The 20,122-nt window shown below is 48.7% G+C and overlaps 1 protein-coding gene across 34 annotated transcripts in view; it reads right to left on the reverse strand.

The window, feature by feature from the left end:
- Positions 1 to 17,201: 17,201 nt before the first annotated feature.
- Dock9 (dedicator of cytokinesis 9) overlaps positions 17,202 to 20,122 on the reverse strand; it is a 252,259-nt gene continuing 249,338 nt past the window's right edge. For 33 of the 34 annotated variants that reach the window (XM_075949297.1, XM_075949294.1, XM_075949324.1 and 30 more), the window contains one exon: positions 17,202 to 18,346. In XM_075949297.1, coding sequence (XP_075805412.1) covers positions 18,224 to 18,346 — 123 coding nt within the window. In that variant the 3' untranslated portion in view covers positions 17,202 to 18,223. Of the gene's footprint in view, positions 19,338 to 20,122 lie in introns of all 34 variants that reach the window. The other variant, XM_075949323.1, reaches the window with a different exon arrangement.

Consider the following 20,122-nt stretch of genomic DNA (forward strand, 5'->3'; position numbering starts at 1 on the left):
TGGTCCCCGGATGCTGAAAGTGAACGTCACCTGTGCCTATCGCTGATGGCTTTCACACAGGACAGTTGCAAGTGGCTACTAAATGCCTCATTCTGCCTCCCTGGCTTTCCCTGGCACTAGGAGGCTTTTCAGCCCTGGACTTTAGAGGCCGTTGCCTGAATGTCTGGTGAAGATGGCTTCATTCTTTCTGGGGTGGGAGGAGTGGTGTTGGCTGTGAGGGGAGGGAGGGAGCTTTGTTAAAACAGGATAATTAGCTGGATGTTGTGATGCTGTAATAGGCTGCTCAGCCCCGAAATAATCACACAGAAACTGTACTAATTAAATCACTGCTTGGTCCATTAGCTTTAGCTTCTTTTTGGTTAACTCTTACATGTTAATTTAACCCATTTCTATTAAATCTGTATATCATCACGAGGCTGTGGCCTACCTGGTAAAGTTCTGGTGTCTGTCTCTGGCAGGGATACATGGCTTCTCCTTGATTCCGCCTTCTTTCTCCCAGCATTTAGTTAGTTTTCCCCACCTACCTAAAGTTCTGCCCTATCAACAGGCCAAGGCAGTTTCTTTATTAACCAATGGTATTCACAGCATACAGAGGGGAATCCACATCATTGTGGTATACACCTCTAACCCCAGCACTGTTGGCAAAAGCAGTTGGAGCTCTATGAATTCCATAGTGACTTCCGGAGCTAAAGAAAACCTGTCAAAATAAAATAAAGTAAAAGTACACACACACACACACACACACACACACACACACGCACGCACGCACGCACGCACGCACGCACATATATGTCCTAATATATATGTATTAGGATAACCACAATGATTATCCTAAAAAGAACAAAGATGTTTTTCCATGATAAACAATAAAGGCTAGTTTCTCTGCTTATATTTATTTTAATAAATAAAAACAAGCCCCAAACCAAACCCTTCAAGTGACCCTTTCCTAGGTACCACAGACCTGGAGCCCCCCCCAGGATAGAAAATCCCTCCTCTGCCTTCGCTGCCCCTCCCCATCCCTCCTGCTCTCATCTTCCCTCCTCCCCTACCTCTTCCCACCTCACTCTGCTCATGTAGCCCAGTGGATTTCCATCTTCAGTGGCTTCTAGGCACTGTGCCAGGGAGAAGGACAGTTGCTGTTGTATATTTTACCCTTTAGTCTTTGACTTTTGTGGGGGAACCACCCAACTCTCAATTAAATCCCCACACACCGAGTCTTACTCTTTTTTCTAAATGCCTGGCTTTATCTTGGCTTGTTTCTAGCCAGCTTTTCTTAAATTATTCCATCTAGCTTTTGCCTCTGGGCTTTTTCCTTTTCTTACTTTTGTGTATCTTTCATTTTGACTCCATGGCTGTCTAGGTGCCTGGCCCCTTGTTTTTTCTCACCTTGATCTCTCTTTCTCTCATATTTCTCCTTCTCTTTATTCTCTCTGCCTGCCAGCCCTGCCTATCCTTCCTCCTGCCTTGCTATTGGCCATTCAGATCTTTATTAGACCATCAGGTGCTTTAGACAGGCAAAGAATCACAGCTTCAGTTAAGCAAATGCAACATAAAAGAATGCAATACATCTTTGCATCATTAAAATAAATATCCCATAGCATAAACAAATGTAACACATCTTAATATTCTACAACAAAGGACAAGGTTGGGAGATAAAGTCCCTTCTACTGGGCAGGCTATCCTGACACTAAGAACATAATCTTGGGCAGATGTCTTAACTGAATAATATAAGGAACTTTCCAGACTGGCTCATTCTCGTGAAAGGCTATGGAATCTTGAGATTAAGAATTTGAACGGGTGTTGGGTGGTAGTGGTGCATGCCTTTAATCCCAGCATTCTGGAGGCAGAGGCCACTGGATCTCAAGGCTGGAACGAGTTCCAGGACAACTAGGGCTATACAGAGAAACCCTGTCTTGAAAAAAAAATCCAAAACTAAAAAAGTCTGAATGGGGATGTGTCGTCTTCCCACGGGTATGAGCCATGTAGGGTATCATTAGGTTGGGTTATTTCCTAAGAGTCAGCTGCTTAGACAAAGGCTCTGAGCTCTCGGTTGGATGGAACTCCTCATTTCCGCCACCAGGCCTTCACCCCACCATGCACGCACAGAGCTTCCCACGCTGGCCAGAACTGCAGGGCCCAGGCCTGTGTGTCAGGTGGAGTCACTGGCCACTTGGGATGTGGGGCCGACTCAAGCCCTCTGAGTGCAGCCGACTGCCTAGCCAGTGCTCAGCTCTCTACAGTGCCCCGTGCTTACCTGCTTACCATCTCCAAACCCAGGCCTGGCTCTGGCTGGAAGAGCTGGACGGTCAGTGCTCGATAAGAAAGCACCCAGTGAAGGTCAGCTCTTCTAGGCGAGGGGAGAGACCAACTTCCACAGGGGCCATGGCCAGGGCCAGGCCCCCAGCCAGTGTTGTCCTGTGTGTGGAGGTACAGAACTCCAAGAGATCCATGCAGGGAGAGGCAACATTCATGTGCTCACTGGACCACAGTCAGGAACTTTGTGGGTTTCCAGATGTTTCTGAAGTTGCCTCCCTGACATGTTAGCATGGAAATAGTAGAAAGGAGACTAAGCCATAGATTCTGAACAAGACAGGTAACCATTGTTGGAACTTAAATTCCAGCTGACTTGGGCCAAAGGGAGCTGGCCATGACTAGGCAGCTTGTTTAGGGACAGTTAACGGCAGACACACACACACACACACAAATTGAGGGGACTAAAATTTAGCTGTTGTCCATTCATAATGAGCTTGCTTTCAAAAGATACACATAAATAGCCTGGCCTTCCCATTGGTAGGCTGAGGGCTGGTGACTTAAGCCAGAGCTGCTGAGCCTGCTGTTGTCATTTTCAATGCTCTGGGTGCTCGGTCTGTAATTAGTGAGCTCCCTTGTGGCCACTGTCTTCATCCCGTGTGAACATGGCCTTGTGACAGGGCTGAAGGCCTTCAGTGCTTCCGATGCAGAGAGAGCATGAGGTCAGGTGGAGGAGCCACATGACCACCCGGTGCTAGCAGTAGGCCACGGTAACTCTGAGTCACAGTACAAGACAGAAAGTTTCATGATGAACAACATGTCTCCACGTGGAGCTGAGGGGAACCTGGATCCAAGGTTGAAGATACAAGGGGGCCGACAGTTACAGGAAAGATGCTAATCCTACCCCCCAGTACTCATGCAGGGAACTCCTTGGAGAGCTACGTGCTTTTAGCAAAAGGAGTCTTCAAGTTTCTGTGAAGCAACTTGACGATTGCTACCTGAAACCACACATCCGCGGTGTTATTTGTGGTGGAGCTGGCTGGATGCTAATGATGTATTGCTCAGCTGTGAGACTTCCGAAATTACAGTCTGGCTTTGTGGCCTAATCTAGTGTTGATGACAAAGCTGTTGGGAGCACAAGGCCGAAGAAAACACATCAAGCTTTTAGCAGGTCACGTCAAGGGCCAGGGCCCCTGCACCTTTTGTCTTTCTGTGGTGGTCTCAAACTATTTAAACTAGACAGCACAGGGATGGGACAAAGGTGACATCTAAGGATCTCCTGGGTGCCAGACCCTGCACGTACACCAAGCAACAGCCCTCTGAGGTTGGTGTGGCCAGATAATGTGAGTCACTTGCCCCAAGTTATGTCACTAGTATGTGGCTGAGCTAGTATTCCAGTTCACAGGCTTGTCTACTTCAACACACTGGGAGCTGAGAAGCACTGGCAGACTCTTCCTGGCCTTCAGAAGGCTGCAACACGGCCCTGTGTGTAAAGTCTCATTTTCAGACTCATCCCTTTCCTTATATGGGGGTGGCACTGACTGGGCCCAGAATGCTTTGGGAAGTGAGCATTTTGACTAGAACTTACGGAGATTTTCAGGTCTAAGTCTATTTCTCAGAGGTGTGGTCAGTAGGCAGGCAGGCCCAGCTGGAAGTTTGTAGAAGTTTGAGCTGGAGAGTTAGGTGTGTGTAGACATAAAACAGCAAACCAAACCATTACAGACTTAGTACAGAGACGATGGAAGCTCCCAAATGGGTTGGCAGAGGACGACGGGCATTGCAAATGGTTGGTAAACAAGATGACCTCAGGAAAGACCACCAGGGGCTGAGCTCTAGGCACTCTGGACAGGACACTGGGTGGTATCTGGGGCACTCGTGTGGGAGGGACCAGCGATGTATGATGAGGCTGTAAAAAACCCGTTCTGGAGTTGAGCGTTGATGATGGGAAAGAATGGATTTGGACCCAGTGCTGATGAGGGTCAGCTAATATAAGGACAAGAGCAGGGTTGGTGGAGGGCGGTCATTTTTATAGTGTTGGTGGAGGGCGGTCATCTTTTTAGGGTTGGTGGAGGGTGGTCATCTTTGTAGGGCTGGTGGAGGGCGGTCATCTTTGTAGGGTTGGTGGAGGGCGGTCATCTTTTTAGGGCTGGTGGAGGGCGGTCATCTTTGTAGGGTTGGTGGAGGGTGGTCATCTTTGTAGGGCTGGTGGAGGGTGGTCATCTTTGTAGGGCTGGTGGAGGGTGGTCATCTTTGTAGGGTTGACAGAGGGCGGTCATCTTTGTAGGGTTGGTGGAGGGTGGTCATCTTTGTAGGGCTGATGGAGGGTGGTCATCTTTGTAGGGTTGGTGGAGGGTGGTCATCTTTGTAGGGCTGATGGAGGGTGGTCATCTTTGTAGGGTTGGTGGAGGGTGGTCATCTTTGTAGGGCTGGTGGAGGGTGGTCATCTTTGTAGGGCTGGTGGAGGGTGGTCATCTTTGTAGGGTTGACAGAGGGCGGTCATCTTTGTAGGGTTGGTGGAGGGTGGTCATCTTTGTAGGGCTGATGGAGGGTGGTCATCTTTGTAGGGTTGGTGGAGGGTGGTCATCTTTGTAGGGTTGGTGGAGGGCGGTCATCTTTGTAGGGCTGGTGGAGGACAGTCATCTTTGTAGGGCTGATGGAGGGTGGTCATCTTTGTAGGATTGGTGGAGGGTGGTCATCTTTGTAGGGCTGACGGAGGGCGGTCATCTTTGTAGGGTTGGTGGAGGGTGATCATCTTTATAGGGCTGGTGGAGGGTGGTCATCTTTACTTTTTATCATGGTAGCTCTGACTGGCATGCATTCTAGGGCATCTCTGCAGAGCTTTGTGAAAGGATTCACTTTCTGTCAGTGGTTACAGAAGCTTAGCACTGAGAGGCTCTGTGTCTTCCTGGGGCTGTGGGTCATCATCTACCACAGCCATTGCTTCTTCCTGGAGAGAGTCTAACAATAGGGACAGATTGGTTGTTGGATCAGGGGAGCAAAAAGGTCTATGGCTTGCATCAGTCACTCTCTCTGGAGACACTTCCCCTCAAGATAACAAAGTCAGTGAGTCCTACGCAGTGGCCTCAGGGATGTACATGGTGGTCCAGGAAGAATAGTTGTCCAATGGATGATGAAGCAGAAATGGAAGACCAGGCTGAAATGGTAAAAGTAAAAATGCTGCGGATTCCCGAGTAGCTGCGGCGGCAGAAACAGTGCAGGTTCCCAAGTGGCAGCAGTGGGCAGCAGGTACCAAGAGCAGCCAGTCCCAGACAGGGACGGCATAGTTCCCAAATGGCTGCAGCAGGCTACAAGGGGAAACGAGTCCCATGAGGAGAGGTAGACAGATGGGCATGCCATGAGACCACTCTGCAGGTCTCTGGAGGTGGATGGTCCTAGGCAGGGAGCCACATGGCTAGCGAGACACAGAGACATGAATAGGCATGCCATGCAGTGAGGTTGGATATTTAGTGGGTTATGGAGGGAAGGGGAGAAGAGTAAGGGAAGAAGGGGGAAGAGCAGAGAGAGAGACAGAGGGAGGGACAGAGAGAGGGAGAAGGGGAGAAGTGGGGAGAATGGAGCAAGGGACTCAGGCTGGAAGCTGAAGATCAGCTTGCTTTGGCTGATGGGGGGAGTGGGCATGGCTTGTCTCTTAAAGGGACAGAGCAGACCATGACACAGGCCATTTTGGCCAGCATGAAGTAAAAGAAGGTGGCCCTCAGAAATGATAGAAGAAAAGAGAGTGTCCGCTGGTTTCTCAGGGAACCAGCTGAAGTAGGCAGGCTCTGACATCTCCCACCATGCTGCATCCTGGAGTTACACAAGTTTTCCTGGCAGAATTCTAGTCCTGTCCTGTGTCCTAACGTGACTTCTCTCATGCCTTTCGATGTCTTTCTCACTCAACTCTCTCCCCATCTACACAGCCAATGTCCCATTGTGTAGGACAAGAACATACTGGCACATGTTACATGAAGCTCCACTGGTATAACTTGATGTGGGACTTTAACATGTTCATTTCTATGAATGGCCTGTAGATATAATTTCAGATGGGAAAATAGAACAGGCTGAGGAAATTCAAACCAATACGGCCATCTTCTTTGGTTTTCTTTTGAATGTGATTGTGTTGAGCAACACCTTCCAAAAGACACCAGACTCTACTTCCAGGGACACCATCAGATTTCAATGGGAAGATGTTTCAGTGGCTCAGATAGAGGTCTTTAATAGTTTGTGGGGGAAATGGCAGAAGTGGGCACCCATGGCCAAGGTGTCCAGAGCCCCATTCCTGGGAAGGCTTGCCCAGGGAGGCAGGATGAAGGTGGCAGCGGAGGTTTGGTTGCCCAACTTAGAAGGGAAAGGAGCTCCCAGCCTTGGAGAGGTGGAAGAGCTGGTAATTCAGGATGCTGACATGGTTCCTGGAACAAAACATCCTTCAGCTAAGACAAATCAAAATATGTGGGTCAGGAAACAATGGGAGACTTAAGGACACTCAGGGGAAGAGTTTTTGCTTTTCATTTGGTAGGGAGGGTGGTGGATATTTTTATTGTGAAAATATTTCTCAATATCTTACACATTTTATGCCAGGAACAAATGTTGGCATTGCAATCAGAAAAGATAGAAAGGGCATTTCTTTTCTAAAGGGAGAAAGAAAGGAGAGATGAGCTTATGGGGTTTGCCTAGAACGTGGGGTTGGGGACAGATCACACGGTATATTCATCAGTTTGAAGCTGGGCTTCTGTGGGAAGTCTGTAACATCTAGGAACCTGAGAAATTTGAGTTTAGATGTGCACATTGAGATACAAATTTAATATTTTATGCTGTTTTATTTTAAAAGATCACAGTCTTTCATAAACGCCCTTTCTTGATGTCCACTTTTGCAAGTATTTTACTTTGTCCTCCTCGGCAGCCAGGACGCTCAGGACTAAACGTGGGGCTTAACTCATGTTGTCTGCCAACTGCACAGCTAGCTCCTCTTTCCTTTACCCTCATTTTACCACCCAAGCCCCCCTAGTCCCTTTGGGGTCTGAGACACAGGACACAGTAACAAATCACCTTCTTTGACAGAAATAAACATGTGAAGTCAATGGCAAAACTCATAGATTGTAATGGGATTCCATGCTTGGTGCATTGGAGCTGAAGCCCAGCCATTAGACTCCTCATCTGGGCTACTTTCAGCATGCCAGCCTAAGCGGTGGCTCTGAGACACCTTGTCTAGGGTGGTGGCTGTTCTACTTCTTGACCAGGAAAAGGTGGGAGGTAGCTTACCACATGATGTGGCCCACTTCTGTTCCTCCACTCCCTGGAAGCACTTTGCTAAGAATCATCAGTCAAAGTCATTAGCCAAATGGCTGTTTCCCAATATTAGTTTCAAACGAGGGGTTAGTTCCTCCAAAGATTTGCTGTCCTTATTTCGACTGTGGTGTTTTCTGTCCAAATCTTCCTGGAGGTCTTTGAGTCTCTCTCCATGTATTGTTGGGAACTACAGATGACCAGACCCTAAATTTCTTGTAAACAACTCGTTTTCCTCTGCTCTGAGCAGCCTGCAGCTGCTCTGAGCACGAGGCCTTGATGGCAGGAGAGTGGGTTCTGGTGAGGCCTGTAGCTGAAAGATCCCGAGAGCTGGGGCGTGGCCAGAGCACTCTATAAACTGCCCCTGAACACAATAAAGTTGGTATTCTTGTATCAAGGATGACCGGTGTCCCAGTGTCTCTGTCTGTCTGTGTGCATGTGTTTTTAAGTCTCCAGCTTAGTTGGGCGCTGGTGTACCATCCCCTCCCTAGTGCAGGCGCTACAATGTATCCCTAGGAGGAAGCCTCACCCAATGGCCAGGAATCCTGTTTCAGTGTTTCCTCCACTGCCCACTCAGGGTGTCACAAATAGGCAACTCAAGCCACCGGGATGGATTCTTCCAGGTTCTGGAGGTTGAAGTCCAAGAAGACTATCCGGCTGGGTTAGTTCCTTCTGAGGGCTGAGAGGAGAATTGGCTCCAGGTCACATTAGCTTGTAAACAGCTCTCTGTGTCTTCACAGAACATTCCCTGTGAGGTGTTTGTGTCCACATCCCTTCCCTCTTTCTGTTTGGTTTCCATGTTGGGGAGACATCTGTTGGGGTTCAGCCTCGACAGGTTTGTACGTTCCAGGGTAGGAAGGTGTGGATCAGAAATGTTAGGCAGAATAAACAGAGATACAAAAGAGATACAGAGACATAGGATAGTACCAGGAGGGCAATCCAGTGAATACTGAGTGTGCCCCTGTTGGTTTCTTATGATCTTTAAATACCCCAATCCACAAGAGGGGAAGAAAGCAAAAGACTTTTTAAATAGTGATACAAGAAACAATGTGATTACCATCTTAACACCCAAAACACCAACTAGCTACACCTAGGTCAAGATAGCCTGTTAGTAGCCAAACCTTTAAATCCAATCTCCTGTCAGTAGCCTTGAAGGAGCAAGACGAGGCCTGAACTCTCTGATCTTAGTCAAGGTGGAATGGATCCACTTCTGTGGGCACCCACAACGGGCCATCCTAATAATCTGAGGGAGTTGGGCCAAAGATCCTTATTCCAAATCCAGTCCTACTCTGACGTACTGAAGAAGTTGTGGACTTCAACTAGGAAGTCCTAACCGGGAGATGGAGGACGGCAGGCCCACAAGGTTCTCATGGCTAGGCTCCGCTGGCTGCTGGCCAGACCTCCAGGCCATACAAACCCCAAACAATCCCAGTTGCCACGCCCAACGTGAATCCTGGGCCGCTTTCTCCATCTGTATTTGATTCCTACGAAAATACACATCCCAGCTGACTGGACTTACACAGATCGCAAGACTTTGCAAGGGGATTGTCCTAAGCTTGCTCTATTCCAGACCTGATGTGGTGATACCTTGTTTGCACAAATAAAGCCTGCATGAAGATCAGAAGGCAGAGTAGCTAAGAGCTAATCATGGAGGTCTGTATAGACAGACAGGAAGAGAAATGGCTGGGCAGAGAGAGGAAGTAATAAGGCAGGAAGAAACAGGAACTCAGTCTCTTTTTGGCTGGCAAGTTGAGAGGTAAGGTGGCTATATTTGTACACACAAGATATCATCACAAGCTGATGGGTCACTAGTTTTGTTCAGGACCAGCTTAGGGCCTCCTCCACATGAAAGCATCTTTGGAAGCTCAGTTTAATGCAGGTCCAGCAGGTCTGGACAGGGTGGTGCTGCTCAGTTTGTAAGGCCTAGTAGTTCAGTTTCACTTCTTTATCTGTGGCTTCCTGGACAAGGCACAAAAATGTCTCAGGCAATCCCAGATACCTACCACTAGCCGCCTGGGAAGAGTTACCTGACCATGGCAACCAGTGGGGCCACATTCCAAACTTCAATCTACACAGACCTGAAGGAATCATCATTCTTGTCTTCCAGATAGTAAGAAGGCACCCTTCCTCAGCCTCGGTGATTCCAAAGGTTGGGGTCCTCATGAGGCAGGAGGATTGATTCCCGTTGACTTGTGAGGGAGTTGGTGGAAGTCCACAAGAGACACGGCTGCAAACTCGAGGCTTTTGCGCCAAGTCTCTCGCTCAGTGTTTGTGTCCCATAAGCCCAGACTTGGGACACCATGTCCATCTGCAGTAAGTCTCCTCCCATGGTGATGCCGGTCACATTTAAAATGTACGTTCTCACTGACTCAAAAGTTAATTTCATTCCTAAGAATTTATTCTTTTGAGATAGAGAGACACACCAGTACTTGGAAGGCAGATCTCTTGTGAGTTCGAGGCCAGCTTGGTCTACACAATGAGTACCAGGAGGCAGAGACTGACTGGAAGTCCCATTTACAGGAATCTCTCAATCTTGGCAGAGGGGAACAGCTCAGTCAGTGGCCGCTCCTCCATCCCTTCTGGGCTGAGGCCCAATGTATAAGGGGTTTACTGAGACACAATCCCATTATAAACTGAGGGGACAACTATATGCTGTCACTAATTCTATCGATCACGTCTTTGAATTGTGATATAACTTTATGCATGGGAAAGTCATAGGCTGATGGGGGGGAAGGGGACCTTACTACCACTGTTTAGCTAAAGCTACACAGCCTCAAACTGCCTTCTAAACATCTTGTGTTTGTACCTACAGGCAAAAGCGACTCTCAGCCTCAATCAGAGAAGCCTCACTCTGTGGCGAACGGCGGTGAATGCAGAGATGCTGGCCACTCTAGATGCTGAGAATAAGTGTTAGTTGAGCGCTAAGCCCTAACGAGGACATTTGCAGCACCCCTCGGCAATACTGCAGAAGAGGAGGTCAGACACATGGGAAGCCAAAAGATCTGGAGAAGGGTTGCAAACGCTCTTTTCTAAGCAGGACGTGGCCACCACGATCCCACAGCAGCTGTAGAGACTGGCCCCGTCAACAATCACAGATGGGGGTGTGGCTAAAGGCCCTACCCTTGCTGCTGAGCTATTAGCTATTGGCAGTCCTTGGAGAGGAATAGTCATTGTCTCCAGCTGTGTACTGAGCCCAGCAGGCTCCTGTAGATAGCTCTAAACCATTGTCTCCAGACATAGACAGCCCTTGTTAACCTCAGCCATAAAGAGAAGCCTGAGGAACATTTCTGTAGGGAAGTGGGTGGGGAGAGGAGAGGATGGTCAGGGCGAGGAGGCAGTTAAGAGAGGGTGGGGTGTAAGGCATGTATAATACACAGGTATGAAGCTGTCAGAGGACAAGCTTTATTAATAAGAGTATTTACTTGGCTCCCAGTGTCAGAAGTTCAGCCCACGGTCAGTCCGCCCACCCCATTGTTTCTGGCCTGTGGAAGGCGGGAGATCATGGCGTTAGGGCACAGTGGGGCACATCTAGTTACCTCATGCCCACCAGGAAGCAGAGAGGGCAACGCCTACCCATGGGCTTAGTCTGTGGGCCACTCGCTCTGTCTGGACCCCTGCCTTTTAGATGGTGCTGGCCACATTCAGGTTGACCTTTTTTATTAGTTTTTAATTTTTATTTTTAGAGACAGGGTTTCTCTTTGTAGCTTTGGAGCCTGTCTTGAAACTCACACTGTCAACCAGGCTGGCCTTGAACTCACAGAGATCCACCTGCCTCTGCCTCCGGAGTGCTAGGATTAAAGGTGACTTCATGCATAGGAGGGACTTCCACAGCCAAGTGTCTCTGTGAACCCTCCCTCCCTTCCATAAGCCACCCAGAATGTGCTTTACTGATCTTGGTATATCTCAATCCAACCAAGGTGGAAATTAGGAGTGCTCATCCCAAACCTGCTCCTGTCATCTTGAGAACACTTTAAATCAGACTTAGTCTCCAAATAAAGACATGGGCGTAGTCCTGCCTAATATTACAGTGCTCTACCACACACACCTGGAACGCATTGACTCCGTCTTCAAAGTCTCACAGTTTCTGTATGGCTCAAAGGCCTGTGTAAAAGCCTCTTCACTCAAGGCAGATTCCTTGACACAAGCATTCTCATCCCAAATGAAAGGAATAGGAAGATGCGAAGAACTGTACCAAAGCAGGCAAAAACAAACAAAACAAAACAAAACCAACCCAGTAGGGCAAACATTACATCTCGTAGTTCCATGCCTACCACCTAGAGCACGTTACGGCCTAGCTGTCACGGCTATGACAGGAGCTACAAGGGACTCTGACCATTCCTCATGACCTCTCTCTTCTCACAATGTTCCTTGGAGCACGTAGCCAATGCCTCCTCTACTGGCCTGGCATCTCCACTGCCTATGTGGCTTTGTTCTCCAGGCTTCACCTTCCAGGGAACGGCCTTCCAGGGAACGGCCTGCAGGTTCTGGCTGCCGTGTGATGCCTGGCCTTCTAGAATTTCCTTCATCCTCTCGAGAGAAGCCTCCGTGTCCTGGGAACTCTTGCATTCTACTTGCCTGAAAAAGCCAGCGTCATTCATCTTGGAGAAACCATTTCCAGAGTGTGAGGTATCAGCTCCCCAAGGAGAAGTCCTTCCACGGACTGAAGCTGCACACGTGGGTGTTCTCCTTTTATGGCTTCTGTGACAAAGCACCAGAGAGGACCACTGAACGGAGAGTTACTCTAGCTGCTTCACAAGTTTCAGACCACAGTCGCCTTGTTCATTTACTGCCGAGCCTGCGTGTACTGAGACGGAACATCCCGCAGAGTGTGGTAGAGCAGGGCGGCTTGCCTTAGGAGGAGAGGAGACAGCGTGGACAGAGAAGAGGCCAGAGGGAAGAGGAATGGAAAGGGATGAGACGGGAAGGGAGGCAGCTGGCAATCAGGGGCAGAACCCTTTAGACACATGACCCCAGTGACCTCTGCCTTCATGAATCCGTCATGGATTTACTCCATTGAGCAGGTCAAAGCTCCCCTGACCCTGAACTCTCTCTGTGGCCAGATCCACCACCTGGGGACCAAGCCTTCAATACTTGAGTCTTTGGAGGCACATTTCATACCCAGACCATAGGAGTGAGGTCTTGCAAGGGTCCCAGAAGACCTCAAGGCTTCTCTGTCGTTCCGGTGCAAGTGCTCGGCTAATTTCCTAGTGACCATACCCTCCAGACCCACAGCTTTAAACAAACTCCTTTTCCTGATAAAACCGCATTCCCCCCGCCCCCAGGTCTTTCTAACTTGCTTCTCACCTCAAGCCTGGCTTAAAATAGCTTGTGATACCTATGCCGCTGCTGAAATAATAGATCGCCTTGAAACTTTCCTCACTAGCTTGTTCTCAGGGAATGGAGGAGATGGAGGTGAGCTCTTAGCAAGGATGCAACTGGAAGGGGCTGCAGTCGGGCTAAGAGACTGTTCCTGTTCCACGTTCCTGGGCAGTCTGTACTTGTACACAGTCCTGTGAGCATCCTGCTCGTCTGAGCTCGCATCAGGACCGCCCACTAAGCTCCGCCTACAGCAGTCCAAGCTCTGTCTGGTTGGCTTTTCTAGATTCTTCCCTTGAAACCAGTTCCAATGGCATCTGAACAGATGGACACGATTGGGCTTCACCGTGGTAACCACGCCTTCTTGTTGCTGACTTCTTGCGTCAGCTACACAGTAGCGAGAAATAACAGAGGAAAGCCCCTTGACGGGAAAGGAGGGCGGCTCACACTTTTAGAGCTCGTCAGCCATGGTTCCGATGGCTCCAGAGTCTGCGGGCCCGATGTGAGGTAGATCACCGTGGTGGAAGAGCTCAGAAGAACAGATCTGTTCGCCTCAGCCAGGAGCAGCATGCTGGCTCGTCTGCACTGGCGGGAGCATTTTCCACATTTGTTCTGCCTGGGCCCGGCAGATGGACGTCCACATTCAGCCCGTGTCTCGCTACTTCCCTAGGCATCCCTCCATCCAATCAAGTTGGTAATCAAGGTTAACTATAACATGTATAAGGTATTTACTAGAAATAAGTTTACACGTTTTAGTAATGGAAGCAATTTTTCTCAAAAATTTTTTGGCTCAATTTGTGGATAAAGGAATCACAGGTATGAGGCTGGTTCTAAAGTCAAACTATAAAAAGTCACACTCACACACCCAAAGGATACTCAGTCACACCACAAGGACACTTGCTCGACTACATTCACAGTAGCTTTATTTGTAATAGCCAGGACCTGGAAGTAACCTAGATGCCCCTCAACCAAAGAATGGATAAAGAAAATGTGGTATTTACACAATGGAGTACTACTCACCTGTTAAAAACAATGATACCAGGAAATTTGAAGGTAAATGCATGGAACTAGGAAAAAAACCACCCTGTGTGAGGTACCCCAGACCCAGAAAGACATTGTATGAACGCATTCATAATTGGATATTAGCTGTAAAGGATAACCATGCTATAACCCACAGACCCCGAGAGCCTAGGTAACAAGGACGGCCCGAGAGGTATACATGGATCTTCCTAGAAAGGGGAAAGAGATGGGGGGATGATGGTGGAGGCCATGGGGTCTGAGGGACTGGGCTGGGGGTGGGTGGAGGACAGTGCTGGAAGGGATGACCGGAAAGGGGGGGCTTTACTGAGTCAGGTAGAAGCCTGGTACAGGGAACTTCCAGGAGTCTGCAAGGACGGCCCAGCTAAGACTCTTGGCAGCGGAGGACGCACAGCCTAAACTGGCCTTTCTGTGATTAGATTGGCGACTACCCCAGCTGTTCTCAGAGAGACCTCATCCAGTGACTGACAAGGGCAGTTCTAGAGACCCACAACCAAACATGGGGCTGCACCCGGGGAATCCTGCTGAGGTGAAGGAAGAGGGACTATAGGAAATGGGGGTCAGGAACATCACAGGAAAACTCACAGAAAACAGTAGCTTGGCTCATGGGAACTCAGAGTCTGAACCAACAACCAGGGAGCCTCCGTGGGACTGACCTAGATCCTCTGCAACTATGTGACGGTTGTGTAGCTTGCTCTGTGCGTGGGAGCAGGGCTGTCCCTGGTGCTTTGGCTGGCTCTTGGGAACCTGTTTCTCACGCTGGGTTGCCTTGCCCAGCCTGAATACAGGGTAGGTGCTTGATCTTCCAGCAGCTTGATATGCTACGCTTTGCTGACGCCCATAGGTGGCCTGCCCATTTCTGAGTGATTATGGAGAAGGGGTGGGTTGGGGGGGGAGAGGTAAGAAGGGAGGAGGAAGAGAGGGAGTGGGAGGGAAGGAGGGGAAGCTGTGGTCAGAATGTAAATAAACAAATAAATTTAGAAAAGCAAGTAGTTAAAACAAAAAGTCACACTGGACAAGAGTATTTTACAACCCTCTCCCCCACGGCGTCTCTCCACTCTGCTCTCTCAGGTAACAAGCTGGCTAACATGAAGCTGTAATCTCAATGTAAGAGGGCAGAACTCCTGTGAAGGATTCTGACCCTGAAAAATAAAAACACAGGCATGTGAGGACACAGCATTAGTACTCGCCCAGCGTGTGCCAGGCCCAAGGCCACCTCCAGCACCAATATATACACACGCACACATATGCAGGGGACTTCCGGAAGCCTGGACATAGGATGTTTACTGCTTTGATAGTATATTATGTATACATTGTACACCTGACTCAGATTTTATTCGTAAATGTGTTTAAGACGTCTGGTGTATGAGTTGAGCTTCTGACCACTCTATAAATGACTGATTTTCTAGTCATACAACAACCTTCTGTGTTGACTATCACATTTACATAAATGACCCCTATTAAGGAAATCAAGTAACTGCTTTTGACAGCGCCTCTGCACAGGTCAAGCTAGCTTCAAACGACTATCTCCCAGCTTCTGCCTCTTAACTTTGGAGATTACGGATCGGAGCCATCATCTCTGGTGGACGTCAACGGCTTTACATTGTGAAGCTGTCACATGAGAAAGCCATGACTCACCGTGGTTATTTTTGTTACTGGTAAGTTCTTTCACTGTGGCCTGGTTATTCTCAGCAGCAGCTTCCCAGGCAGAAGCCCATGTACGCTCATTTGTGTACACGACTTCATTCTCAGGCAGCTAGGATTTCAAACAAGGATGTGGAGGTGGACGGGAGGCACAGCTGCATAACACAACTGTCCCACCCCTGACCCATATAGGTCAAAACGGCAAATTTTCTGTCGTGCAGACTTTCCCATCAGTTAAACTAACATGTAGAACTTATGTAAAAATCTACTGGTAACCAGCTATAGTTTTTCCTATCAAACTTGTACTTTAGTTTCTAATAAAAAGCCTGCTGTTATTATACGTGTATCTATGAAGTGTGGATGGGCACACGTGCCATAGTATGTGTGTGGAGGCTGGACGGCAGCTTTGTGGGGATGGTTCTCTCTCGCCACCTTTCTGTGGGTTCTGAGGAGCTGGGTTCAGACTGTCAGACTCACATGGTAAGTACCATCCCGCACAGCGCGTCTCTCCAGCCCCAATGTGTCATCTGGCCCAGAGATGCACGTTCTCTATGAACTCTATGAAATGTCTCATCAGCCAACAGGAACCTCCTTCCCCTTCCCCACTGTCCCTTGTCCTCTCTGGCTTTTCCTCTGCTATCTCAGTGTCCATCAGAGAGAAGGCTCCTTTCTCTACTGCTGCACAGTGAGGGCTGGCCATCTTCCAAACTTAGTCTTCTAGGTACTTTCTAGACTTTTATTTATCTTATCTTGCCACAGGATGACCAGAATTTTATGACTAATAAATGCAGCTCCGTGACAAAGCCCTTGACCCACCTGCGATGATGTTTGATGAGGCCTATCGCACGGGCCGGGATGTCAGCCTGCGGTATTACCGCGCCCTGCACCGTCACAGCCGGCATGCTCCCTGGTTATCGGTGCTCAAGAGTCACCACGCCAAAGCTGTCGTTCCTCAAATGGGTCGTGGAAAAGATGGTTTCTCTAACCCTTAAGTAAGAAGCCCATTCTTGTGAGCTGTGTACAAAGTTCTCCTTGCAGCAAAGACACAGCCTGATGAGGAGCCGATTCGTCCTCTGGGACCACTAGGCAGACCAAGGCAGGACCAACACACCTGATGTGACCTGTCCCTTATGACTCTGCCCCGTGCTCACGACAGTGTGGGGCATGAGGGTGGGGTGTACCAACACGGCTACCTGGATATCTTTGGGAGAGACGACTGCCGAGTGTAGCCCAGAGTGCTCACCTCAAAAGCAAGTCAAGAGATCATAAAACAGCTCTGACACAGATGAAGAACGGACTCATGTGCCTCCCGTTTCTCGGCAGTCACGGCACAGCTCGGGGCTAGCCCAGACTCATGTGCCTCCGTTAGCATTCACCAAGTCCTCTGGAAGCATAAGCTCCTAGCTCCACCTTTTGAAATCATGGAAACTTTCAGAAAGGCAGAGCACTGGTGTTTGGATTTCCAGCTGTCACACCTCATCCACCTTACTGCATCCGTTCCCATTCCTTACTGTTTAGAGAAAGTGTTGATGATGCTATTTTACCCTAAGCACTCCGCCCTTCTGTAGGATTACCAAACAACAAATATCCAGTGTTTATTACCAGAAAACCAGCAAGGTTATTTTTAATACAGTTGGGGTACAGGACGTTTAATTACAGCAGGGCAGTGGTTCCAGTTAAATTAAAAACCTTTATTTTTTTCCAAATATAAAATTACTAAATTAAAGTCTTAAAAGAAAATATAACATGGCTAAAACTTTAAATTATCCCCCAACTCGCCACAGGATTTAGGGTTTACCAATCGCATACTCCACCATTTTGGCAAAAGGATGAAAACTTTTTTACCAGTTTATAAACACAGCAAAGACTGTATACATCTCCATATTGCACGTCTTATGTACAAGTGTAAAACAGTAAAGTACAATGTATTTGCATACACCGAGAACAGCGCGGATGGGTCACAGATGAACACCGTGGAAGCGGATCTATTAAAAATGTAGAAATGTGTATGTGCGTGAACACAGCGAGGAGGCTGCATTAACAAACCGTCTGTACACTGGGCTTCAGGGTTTAGGGTAGCGTGTTTGTTAGCATGGGCCTTTGGTTCTACGCTGCTCCACTAGGCTTGGGCTCACGTACAGCTTCGCCACCTCTCACGGTTCCAACACAAGGCAGGAACACAAAGGGCTCCACGTCTCCTTGTTCACCAGTACAAACGTTACAATCGCCAGTCCCCTTCCGTCATCAAAAACTAGACACAAAAATAGTTCTTGTTCTCAACCTGAATGTGCCACAGGAAAAAAATATTTTCAAGATTTCTCCAGCTTAGTTCCAAGACTCAGTTTCAGTGCTGCTGCGTCCGCCACGGACGCTCCTAGAACACTTCTCCTTTAGGTCATTTAACACTACGCTGTAAAAAGGATAAACTGGAGGGGCAGCGTAAGAGCGTCCACCTCACGCTCCTGTTAAGACACGAGGAAAACTAAATATTGCCAGTGAGATTTAAAAAAATATGTGCGCCTCCCCCCAACTCCTATAAAGTCTGCTACAGAATGCCACAGTCCGGGCTCCCCCTCTCTCCGGGTCCCTATGGCTTCCTCCTGTGCTTAGCCACGCCAGTGATTAGCTCTGGAAGTCATCCTGAGTTTGTACATGACAAAGCATGTCCCCACACGTGGTTCCTGAGGTAAAATCACGCGATCGAGGACGAGCTGGTCAACCCCTGAACCACTGTGCCCGTGGGCGTCCCGCTGATGGCATTGAAGATGTGCAGGGAGTTTGGCAGGACGCTGGTCTTCTCCTCCAGGGGGCAGATCTTGAGGCACAGAAAGACAAGGTCATCAAAGTGCAGTGCTCCAGCAGGGCAGCCAGTCGTTCCATGCTGGGGTCACACACACAGCTCGCCCTCCGGCAGCTACTCTGCAGAGTGGGCACACAGCCGGGCCTGCGCTTTGCCAGTGTGCATAGATGGTTTTAGCTTATCTAATAAACAGCTACCTTCAGATTGGAGCGGTAAGGGGAACATCGGAAAGAATGTGCTCTGTTTCCTTACAAGCTAATGAATGGGAATCTTCTAGACTCATCAGGTCAAGTAACTTGTGTTCTACCTTTCAACTCCACTAAGACATGAACTAGTTCTGACCCTTGGGGGGAAAACCCCTCTGCAACTGAGTTTGGAACATCTATGCTTCTCAGGTCTTAGAGACTTAAGTGTTTCTTCATGGCAAACAAGACCAGAAAAGGATCTGGCTAAAGATTTCTCTCTAGCCGCATGGAGGCTTAGAGACCCATGCAGAGGCTTCTCTGGCAAACACCAAAGCCACCACGCCAGGCCACAGCTCTTCCTATGCACCGGCTAAAGGGTCTAGTCTTCACAGATGCCGAGACAATGGGAAGTTTAAGGGACAGCAGACAGCAAACCACTGCGGTTACTATCTGCTCAATCGAGGAGCTTAACAGATCCAGCCCACAGTTTTCTGCGCTTCTGTCTCTCCTGGTCCTGACCGTGGGGCCATCCACCAGGAGCTCCTCTAAGGAGTCTGGAGCTACCAAGGAAAAGATCGCAAGTTTCCTGCAACAGTTTCTTCCCATGCGCCTCCTCCGCTTTGTGCTTAGTTATCCACACATTAATGATTTAATCGTTTCATTTTTTTCTACTTTTAAGAAGGCTCAGAAGAGAACTGCTCCCCACTCTACACGCACCATCCAAAGTCCACGGCTGCCCAAACTTGGTCAGAACCTGACCAGTTTAGGTCAGACAGTTTATCAGAGAAATAAAAAGGAGAAAAAAGGTATTACCATCCCAGCTGAGCGTGTGCAGCATGGAGGGAGGGAAAACAAACAAGGGCATTAAAGCTCAGATAACCAAGTTAGCTGTCATTCTTCTGCCACGCAACCCCACACCTAGGGCTTGGGAAACGTTGCAGAAGGGGTGGGGATATTGTGAGAGCCGGAAGATCGGGGTTTCTGCTGCAGGGTGGTGGTGTCTCCTGTGTATGGAAGGGAAGCTGCGCCCAGACTTGAGAAATGACATTGCTGGCAGGCGTTCTGATGTGGACTGGGGGGGCGGGGCAGGGGCTACAAGATCCCATTCCATATGAAGAGCCACAAGTGATAATGGCTGCTGAGAAAGAGACTCCATCTTCTCCGGGAAGAGTTCGACAGGTTACCTAACCCCAAGGGGTCGGCCTAAACACACACATGTGAGCAACAGCAAACAGACTCTGTAGGTTAGAGCCACAGATTTCTATGTATGTATGTATGTATGTATGTATGTAACAATAATAATTGAAGGATGAGCCCATGAATTTGGGGAAGAGTTGTGTGTGCACGTGTGTGTGTGTGTGTGTGTGGAGAGAGAGAGAGAGACAGAAAGAGAGTTGAGGTGGAGGGATAGGGGCAACTATAGTATTCATGTATGAAATGCTCAAAAAACAGACATTTCCAATTATCACATGATAAGGTAGGTGGACATATGTCCCACTTGTAGCTTCCACTCTGCAAGACTGGAGACAATAACACAGGAGACAGAGTGTGAGATCCAGGAGCTAATGCCACGGCAACAGCGACTTGGATTCACGCGCACGTTGCC

Source organism: Microtus pennsylvanicus, chromosome 15 (genome assembly GCF_037038515.1).
Source record: "Microtus pennsylvanicus isolate mMicPen1 chromosome 15, mMicPen1.hap1, whole genome shotgun sequence".
NCBI lineage: Eukaryota > Metazoa > Chordata > Mammalia > Rodentia > Cricetidae > Microtus > Microtus pennsylvanicus.